Source organism: Poecilia mexicana, unplaced genomic scaffold (genome assembly GCF_051168715.1).
Source record: "Poecilia mexicana isolate PSO_F unplaced genomic scaffold, ASM5116871v1 scaffold_9, whole genome shotgun sequence".
Taxonomy (NCBI): Eukaryota; Metazoa; Chordata; class Actinopteri; order Cyprinodontiformes; family Poeciliidae; genus Poecilia; species Poecilia mexicana.
The window spans coordinates 19,404,689-19,415,139 of record NW_028263378.1 but is presented as its reverse complement, the minus strand read 5'-3'; the positions used below and the strand labels follow the sequence as shown (position 1 = coordinate 19,415,139).

Below are 10,451 nucleotides of genomic sequence, written 5' to 3'. Positions count from 1 at the left end.
AGAGGAATGTTTGGCATGCAGTGCCAAGGCCTGAGATGATTTGTGCATATGGAGAAAGCAGAGCTTGGAGATACTGCTGAGAAACAACCATGAAATGGGAAGCTTAAAATACCGCAATGTCAGCTGTTTTTTACCCAGCGCCTGCAGGAGTTTATCCTTTGTTGATTTTCCTGTCTAGTCTTGCTGTTTGTTTCACCTCACTTCTGCAAAGGCATGTTTTATTTGTGGAATAATAAAACTCTAAATATTTACTTGAGAAGTAAATTATGTCATAGGGTAAATATGACCAAAATTATATAGTCCAACTACTGTGTCATCCACAAGAAAATATTCATGATTTGCAACAAAAAAAAAAGTCTACAGAATGGCACGGTAAGTTTATACTTTTTAAAGTTGTTCTTTTTATTTTATCGGATGTAATCTGACTACATGCACCACCTGATACAAGCAAGAAAGTAATACAAGCTGCTTTCAGGCTACAGCATAAAAACAGAACTTCATTGTTTTGGTGTCAAAGCATTTCCTCTCAGCCTTTGCACAAAACACAAACCAGAAACATTTTAGTTTTACACCCAACTGCAGTTGCACAATATGCGAAAACATCAACAGCTGTTAAGAACAACAGTACCAATAACAAAAACCCCATAAAAAAACAAAACATTTATACAAACAATATGTTTAATAATTTCTCTATAAGCACCAAACATTCTTTAAAAGGGACAGTTTTAACCTTTTTCAAAAAATGTACTTGTTTCACACAGAAAAGGACATCTGGGGTTCTTTGTAAAGTATTTTTGGTGGACTGAACTTGCTTGAACACCAGCTGAAAATAGTTGTTTTAAAAGAGCAGTGGCTAACCTCAGAATGTAACCGGAAACCTGCTGTCTGCTCAGCTTAACACAGTTAACACACATGATTTGTTAGCTGAAGTTTACGGGTTTCTGTCCTGTTTTTTTTTTTTTTTTTTTTTGTAATGTTCTTCCAAATACGTACTTTCATTGGTTGGCATTTTGCTAGATGTTATCTTGAATTCATCTTTTGAAACAACCAGGACAAGAAAAACACACACAACAAAATCTTAAATTGCCATATAAAGACTCTTTACAAGGAAACTTACTTGACAGGCAAAAAAGTATAAAAAAAATGCAAGAAAAACAATATCAAAGTATAAAATACTGCTAAAAGATGAAGTGCGATAAGACATGTTCATTCAGATTTACGTCTCTGAAGTGAAATAACGTCCGTTAGATATATTGTCTCTACTCATACTGTACATAGAAATTCCTCTACAATATAATACAGCTACACAACAATGTAAAGAAAATGTATTATTAGGAGTGTCTCATAACATATAAGTGGCAGGAATAATACAGCTGTGTTATGTCGGTATTTACGTGTGTAGATTTCGGAGCCGCCGGTATAGTCAGAAGACCGGCTGCATGTCTAACATTCAGGACAAGTCTCTGTGAGGCTAGCTTTAGCAGTTAGCCTCTGTGAGTCTAGCTTTAGCAGTTAGCCTCTGTGAGGCTAGCTTTAGCAGTTAGCCTCTTTGCCGTTGGAATTAGATTTGGGGTTGGAGTTGACGGTGAGTTGTAGATTTTCCTCTTCGTTCTCTCTCTCTTCCTTTTCACGCACTTCTCCCTCCACATGGAAGCCGACCATTAGCTGGTAAACCATCGTGCCAATAATGGCACCAAAGAATGGGGCGAAAATCGGCACCAGAAACCAGCCATCTCCAGCCCTGAGAGGAAAACGAGACAAAGACGACATTAAGAATGACATAAGTGAAATTAGGAGGAAGACATACAGCATTTCAGAGCAATAAAGCATACATTTTGAAAGTGTAAGACATAACCTTTTTATTGTTTTTTTATAGGGCAGAAAAATTACTTTAGAAGTTATTTTTGATGACAACCCCTTTTGCCTGCACTTCTCTTTGAAACAGAGTGAGCTCTCTATATGATAACATTTCTATCAAATCCATGGGAAACAGAAATGAGACTTCTTTCATCATTTTTTTATGTTGACTGATACGTAATAAAAAATAAATAAAAAAAAACTCATATCAGTCCTGACAGACCAAAAGAAAATAGAGACTTTGCGCCAAAGATAAATTTTGGTAGTGCTCCATGAAAGTAAACATGTGAAAATGTCACCAACTATAAACAGTTTTTCATTTGGAAACACCCTTTTCCAAAGATTATGGAGAAAAAAAAATAGAAATCTAAGATTTTAGGGATTTCTTTCTCATCACTTGATGAAAAGCTAATAAAGTTCAGCTCAAGTGTCAGACTGCTATCACCTATTTTTGACTTGGGTAGCCATTGTCTCTGAGATTGGTGAGCCAAATGCACTTGTCAACTTTTGAATTTAGTGGCTTTTTTCATTAATAGACACTGAAATGAACATAACTATTAAGAGAAACAATTCTTAGCACCTCTGAAAGGTAAAAGCTATGACCATTACGATCTACGCTGTGGGGTCAACGCAAGTCCAAAGGCTTCTAACAAATCTAGATCTCACATGGAGCCCACTTTCCCCCCTAATACTGGCCAAAAAGAAGCCAAGAATTTGTTCATTACGTGAAAACTCCAGTTCCCCAGCCAGCGATAGCAGTGAAAAGACGTGGTCCGAAATCTCTGGCAGGATTGACAGCGTAACCAGAATTGAACCCCATTGACAGTCCAATGACCAGAACCACAAATCCCACAGTGAAGGCCTCCAAACCCTGTGGGATCGGGTTGTTGTATGGGTCCACAATCGCCAGAATGCAAACGATGAGGGCTGCCGTGCCAATAATCTGTGTCAAAAAAAAAAAAAAGTTGACGTGGGAATGAAAAAAACGTAGATTTCATGATGATATTAAGTTTTCTGTTAACACTTTTTTTTAAAGTACCTGATCAAAGAATCCATTCACAATTGTGAGATGTTTTGCGGGATAGGTGGCAAAAATGCCAGCAGTGTTATATTCGCTAGTGAGATTGAAGCATCCTGGAAAGTCCCACAAGGCATCTAAAGCAGAAGAAGGAAAAAAACAATATTTACTGTGGCCCCGTGTGATTGATGTTCATCACAATCCGACACAGAAAGTTTTCTGAATGTGATAGGATAATTGTTGAATCCCCATAGGAGTCATTACTTACCGTAGTACATGCCAAAGATAATGGAAGCACCAAAAAAAGCTCCGATTGTCTGAAAGAGGAAGTACATGGGGAACTTTCTCCAGCGCTCTCTTCCAAGCAGGCAAAGTGAAAAGGTCACTGCAGGATTCAAATGTCCACCTACAGGGGGCATCATGCAAACACCGTGTGAACTATAATGCAGGCATGACGTGATGTAAAAATTTATATTAAGTAAAATTGAACTGATCACACGATCATCGTCATTGCAGTTAGCAAGGAGTGTGGGAATGTGCTTGAGTTTGCTTACCTGATATTTGGCCGCAGACCAGAATGCCTAATGTGGCAGCAAAGCCAAAGGCAAAGTTGACAGTGAGGAACCTGCCGTGGGAACCGTAGCTCAGCACGCTTTGGGCCACGGCGCCGCAGCCAAACATCTAAAAGGCAGAAAATCAGGTTGACTTTAAATAATATGATATTGTTTGCAGTTGTAAATATTTGTGAGGAGCAGTAATGAAAAAACACAGTTGCTGTCAGTGAAAAAGAACAAAAATGCACTTTGTTAAAGTTGCTTCTAACAATGGATTTTTCAGTGTGGTCCCAGCACACAGCCATCTTGTTGGTCATTTTAACACATGAACAACACTCCTTTTGTCATGCATCAAGGTCAAGCTGAGAGATGAAAATGTTCCTGGACGATTGTTATCAGTGAACCCCGGTCAACAAAAAGCTATTGGAGCTGGAAAAAATGAGCTCTATTGTGGTTCTGAAGTCACAGAGGACTAGAGTGATCTGTATGTGTGAACAGGTCACTGAAGTTTCCTAATTTTGAGCGTAAATCTGCAAGAAAAGTTGCAAAAGGGGAACCAGAAGAGGGCTATTCTCATACATTGAAAGCACAAGTTACATGATCACTATATTAAAGTTGGTCTGTTCTGTTAAATAACATGTATACAACAACAACAACAAATAACTACCAATGAAAAGATACACATTTAGACAAATCAATGTAAAATATAAAATGGAATGTCTAAACTCACATAAATTATAGATATAGAATTTATATACAAAATATATAGAATGGGAGCGAGTGGGGGCAAGAAAAGAATATCTACCACTATTCTCACAGGGCCGTGGCAGTACTGTCACATGCTTTTGACCACTTCTTTGAAGACAGTGGTCAAAAAAGGATTTCACTATGGAAAACATAAATAAGAATTTACAGCTTTGTTGTTTTGTTTTTGGCCTTTTCAACTGTTTCTCCCCACTTTTTTTAATTGCCATTCTGCTTTTCTTTTCTTTTTTTTTAGATGCTTGGCTTAACAGATCTGTGTGATCCATGTTTAGGCTTTGACTTTGTGAGCCAAAGGATGAGCATGCTATTCAGCAAAACCACACCGCTCAGAAGTTGAGGTTAGGCTTGGGGCTAACCAAAGTGAGAACTGGCGCCTGAGTGGCCAAAGTCACTGAACTCGGTAGTCTGAACCAGTAATCCTGCCTTTGTTTGTTTTCTTTTGCGCATAGGCTTTGATAAATTATATGTAAAAAAACAAAACAAAAAACAAAACAACAACTTTAAAGTCTTTCCAGCTGTGGCCACTATGGCTGGAGGAATTGCGTTTACAGCTTGGCCAAAAGTGTGTGCATTCCATTTCAGTAGCAGATGCATCTGAAGAAGGCCTTAAGGAGATTCTTCCAAATTTGAGACTCACTCACTTGAACTTTCAAAATCCCTCATCAGATTTGACCCTTTCAAAGCCCACAGTCATCACTGCCTCACATTCACACCAGGATTCAACTGCATAACCATGTTATTCATAATACCAATGTTACATTCTTTAACATTTCAAGGGAAATATAGCTACATCTGCAAATTTGTACTGTTCACAGATGAAGTAATAATTTGAAAACTCTGAGCTAAAGGACAATAAAACCTCATTTAAGAAAAAAACATACAGAAAAATTATTTTGTGAAATGGAGGAGATGCACTAGAAAATAGCAAACACACCACTGTCATTATTGCTAAAACTATAAGTCAAGAAAAGAACACAAAAAAAAAAGAAAAACTATGGGAAATTTGCCTGCAGACAAGTGTATGCAGCCACAGCACCGCAGTGTTTCGTCCTTAATGTCAGACGCATTAGATTACAAATGATGAACCTTCAGCTTGGAAGTGCATGCTTCCTTACTCAGACTGAATTCTGTTTAAAAGCTCTACATTTAATTGAACGTAAGTGTGACAAAACATGATATTATCCTGCTGTGGATCGCTTCGGAGCAGCAAACAAGACTGAGCCAGCTTATGCATCTAATCATAGCTACTGTAGAACTTTGAACACAGTTGGGGAGCTTGTAAAAAAAAATCCTCTGCAGCCAGCCAACTGAGACACACACTTGGCAACTGTCTGAAGGAAAAAAACCCTCCTGGCCAGATCCCTTTCTCTCAATCCCCACCTGTGTGGCATCTTTTCGAATTCAGCAGGAGGATCTCACAGGGCCGTGGCAGTACTGTCACATGCTTTGATGGAAAATTCTGACCTGCTGCATTATAATAACAAAAGTCATTATCTTCCTGCTTTTCACATTTTAACCAAGATTAATCAATAATCAGTTCTGACACAGACGTGAAAATGTCTGACAATGGATGATTCCTTTTAGATTATTTGTCCCCACATGGACTGAAGTCATCTTTGATGACGCAACAATTTAAAGAGACCAAACCAATGGAGGTATGCAGATACACACCCACACGCGCATACACACACGTGCGCACAAACACACACACACACACGTGCGCACAAACACACACGCACGCACGCACGCACACACACCCTAAAATGTCATTTATCACTATTAGTTGTTCTGTATTTACCAAACAGTTTCATTTAAAATCTAAATAGTGAAAATTACTGAATCATATGAAATAAAATGAAATAATAAGTTCCTTTGGGAGAAGTAAAACCCTTATATGACATGTGTTGAATTTACTGAAGAAGTAAAATCCTGTCAAACGTGTCATTGTTGTAAAGCCTAGATACGTATTGTTCCAGGTACGGACATGTGTCACCTGTCAGGTAACTTCGCCACACCTAGTTACATCACAGCAGTCACAATTGAATCCTTTTTACGTCAAAACTATTTAAATTTGGAGCCGTTTATAGAGAAAAATGCAGATTTTGATATACATATTCTACTGCAAACACAAATTTGTCACATGATGAAAAATAAAATGAGGTTTATTTTTATTTTTTGGCTCTTTTTTTGGTAAGTTAATTTATTTAACATGTGACCCTGAACAGCGTGTCACTTTGCTGTTTGATCTTAGTTCACTTTGACTGAGTAAGCAACATTCGTCAAGCCCTTTTATCTCACTGTCATCCATCACTTTCTGCATTCAAAGATGTCAGATAAGAAGGACTGCTATGTTTACGGTTTAGTGAAGAGAAAGACAAAATAATTCTCTGGTGCAGAGTTCATGTCTTATCAGAAAATAGAGTTTACCTTTCATTAGATTAAATATGGGCTGCTCATACAATCGGTATAATGTGAGTGTATATATGACTTTTAAGGATTTACACTGAGCCCCTTTAAAGTACATAACATCTCTTAAGTGTTTTTTTTTATTTTATTGCATACCACAGTTTATCCCTCTAATTGAGCAACTTAAGTAGCATCTGGACCACATGTACACCGACTTACCACAAGGATGAGAGTGCCAAGGCACTCTGCCAGGGCCTGGCGGAGCAGCAGGTTACGGATCTGAAAGAAGCGGGCCAGTTTGTCCAAATAAAACTTCTGTCGACCCATTTTGTCGAAGGCTGGCGAGCTGGTGAGAAGACGCAAACAAATACACAGGATCTTCCTGAGTGGATCTGAAGGTGGAGGGCCAGTTCTCCTTCTTAAATAGCAGAAATGGGCTTGGATATGTGGGACCTGCCCACTGCACCTCCCGTCACGTGTGACTCACAGACTGGTTTCTCTCACCAGGCTTTTCTTTTTTTTCTCTCCCGCTCCCTAAAAGTTACTAACATGTGCTAGTTTTCCCCACTTCTAGGTACTCTTCATTTAATCTTTTCCCACAGTGTGATAAAATGAAATATGCATTTTGGTCTCTGTAAGAATGATCATACAAACCACAATTCAGTACCTAGAACCACAGTTCTACTTACAGCACTGGAAGAGCAGGAAACCTGTTGCAGATCTAAATCACTTCTCTAAAATTATGGGTGAAGTGCAGCATCGGCCTCTGTAACAAAAAACTAAACCGGTACAAATACCTAAACAAGCATAGTGTTCTGAACTCGCAGAGTCCCTGTTCGGTGCTTCCTCTAACCCACAGAGAACCTGATGTTCATGTTCAGACAAAAAAAGTGAGATGTAAAATAACACATTTCAAATGGACTTCAACAATCACATTTCTAAAAAGAAAGTTTAAATCACAATACTTGGTGTCAGACTCCACTGTGTAATGACACATACCAGCCACGGTATTTAAACTGGTAACATGGAAATATCGAAACATGGGTTGTCTTGATCCACTCATTGAATAAGTTCAACTTTCACTGTCTCCTGTCAACCTACTGTGTGTATTTATGTCAGTACTAGTGATATATATGTAGCATTTTGCATACAGTTTACCAGACTTTGTTTTTTTTTTTTTTTTTTTTTTGGCATGTCTGTCAAAACTGTATTGTTGTTTGTGCACATCATGTTTTATCAAATCTGCATTTTCTGGTTTTAACCTATGGCTTTTTATTCCTTTATAATGACACAGGGTTGGTGACAAAGAGGTTTTCCACTGGTCCCCTGTAGCCTAGCTGTTATGTAAAGAGCTTTGCTAGCTGTGCTCAGGTACACACTTGTGAGTCATCAATTTATGTCATTTTAAGTCCTAAGCACAAACTTTCCAAAGTAGGTGAACAACTTTTTCTGTAAGTTTTGGCAGCACAAAATTAATCAGAAAAGCATTGAAATACGTTCAAAGCCAAATTATCAACAAGTCTGATCAAAACAGAATATACAAGCAAGCAGCATGCAGCCTACCTACATGCTGGACATGAAAATATCAACTGTAAATCCCCTTCCTCCTCAATTCTTAGTCTTCACCACCCGTAGAAACCTAAGTGGATTGATTTGTGTTAAAGTAATGGAGCAGGTTCACCTGATAAAGTGGTCAGTAAGCAAATACAAAAGTCTGTATAAAATTCCAAAAATGTTTTTTTCTAGGAGTTAAATTTATAAGCATTCTTTTACACTTTTGGTCGATAACTAAATTGCACCTAACATTGGCTGGTTCCTCCATCCCCAAAAACTATTTGGATTATAAGGTTAGACTGGAATTAAATATTTTGTCTAAATAGGTCAACACTTTTGTAATAAGAGTAATCCTAATACAGCACATCCTCAGTCAGCTTTGACATCCTAAGTTTCTGAGCTCCTTGCAGTGATGCTCTAAATTCATCTGCAATGTAATTCATGCCTGTTTTATGCATTTACATAACAATCGTCGCTTGTTCTCTCTCAATGTATTTATCGGATCGGTTCTTTTGTCTCCTTTGAAGCTCATCAGCCCCATGGCTCTGTCTCATTCAATAGAAATGTGGTTCCAATTAAAACCAATCAGACATGCCCATGTCATTACTCACAGGCATATCAGTACCTTTCCTGTATTTTTCCATTCATTTTGCATCTTTTTACAGTTGAAAACTTGGGTTCACTGACTCAAGTTTTATGATCTTGCTAAAGGATGAAGTGCAAAAAAATCTGGGAAAATTTTAAGTTCCGCTGCAACTTTAAAAGAACTCGACGCTGAGTCAGCGTCCCTGAGCAATTTCAATAATACTTCTGTTGAATTACATGGCAATACTGACATGGGGAGTTTCACCAAAAACCATGTACGAGCATTTTCTCTTGATGAATTGTAAATTGACATGTTGCATTGCTGAAGGGAGTTTGAGTCATGACATAACTGCCAGGCGTTCGTCATTAGATTTGCACAATTTCTTCTTCTTCTTTTTATTAATATTCAGTATTATTACTCTAACAATTTAGCGAAGCAGATTTTATCTTTGGGTTTACACAATTTAAGTCTTATTGCTATAATGTTGGATTTCAGCTTACATTTCACAGATGTAAGCGCTAGAGCGTTACATCTGTGAAACATGACCCTGCCTCTGCAGATTTTTACTCCTTTGTATTTATATCCAAATAGCTTTCATTGGGGAATGTGTTACTAAAAACTGTATAGCTGATTTAGTTTTAGCTTCAACAAACATATTTTGGCGGTTGCTTCTTGATCTTAAACCAACAACTGAAAACAAAACACTTTTCTTCAGTGTTTTTTCCTGCGGCATACTGCCACCTTCTGTAAAGGAGTTTTTGTTGTTAGTGTTTGTTTGTGAAGTTTAATTTCTTTACTTGAATAAGTATTCTCTTTGCTTTACTGAATTTTGTTGTGTTCCTATTTCATATTCAGTTCTACACAACTTAAACCTGAGGCATAAAATTTGGCCCTAATTGGTATCTCTAGATGATAAGTGCATTTTCTTAAAGGTGAGGGGGACCTCAAAGCGTTAAAGGTACATTTAGGTTCTGATTCTGACTTGTCCACATGGTTTTACTTTGTGATTCTATATTTTTCGGCTTCTAGAGTGATGTCAAAACTAAAGCAAGAGTTGCATTTTTGAGCCATGTGTTTCTAGGTATCTTTTTCCTGGAATAGTTTGGCTCACCATAAAAAAAAATAAAAAAAATAAACGATACTAAGAAAGACATGGTGCACAACTTCCCTAAGAGACTTCTGCCACCTTGCTCCCAGGATAATGAGTCATTAGAATAACGAAGCCTCTATCTTGTGTTTTCCTAGTATCTTGTGTCTTCCCTCTTAAAGGTTGTTATGGGTGATCCAGTAAACAATGTGTCTACCAGATGTGTACGACTGTTACTGAGCATGCCAGTGTGCCTGTTGTTTTCCATCATGGAAGACCTAACAGGCGCTGAAAGGTAATGGAAGATTTATTGAGGGACGGGGGCATAACTTTTAGTCAGCTGCGTCTGCAAAACTACTCGCTAAAATGATCTGGTTGTTTACAGCATCTGCACATTTTATCAAGATGGCAAAGGAAAAAGTAACCTGTTACTTCTTCCTTTGTCAATCTAGGAAAATTAAGCCTTTGGGAACCATATAAAGTTATCACAAAGTGATCAGCCTTTTCCGTTTGTTACATTACAACTACCAGCTTCACACATTTTGTTAGAATTGCATGTGATAGACCAAGACAAAGTACCAAAGATAATTCAAACCTTTCAGTGATAAGTAAAATGAACAACAC

At 37.8% G+C, this 10,451-nt stretch overlaps 1 protein-coding gene across 1 annotated transcript; it reads right to left on the bottom strand.

Annotated features, from left to right (window-relative positions):
* Positions 1-377: 377 nt before the first annotated feature.
* On the bottom strand, positions 378-7,009 carry LOC106925867 (aquaporin-3-like). The gene is made up of 6 exons (XM_015000412.2): positions 6,820-7,009; positions 3,430-3,556; positions 3,144-3,281; positions 2,897-3,012; positions 2,583-2,800; positions 378-1,741 (listed from the first exon to the last, which is right to left on the bottom strand). Exons 1-6 carry the CDS (start codon positions 6,925-6,927, stop codon positions 1,534-1,536), a joined length of 915 nt encoding a protein of 304 aa, XP_014855898.2. The 5' UTR covers positions 6,928-7,009; the 3' UTR covers positions 378-1,533.
* Positions 7,010-10,451: the final 3,442 nt, after the last annotated feature.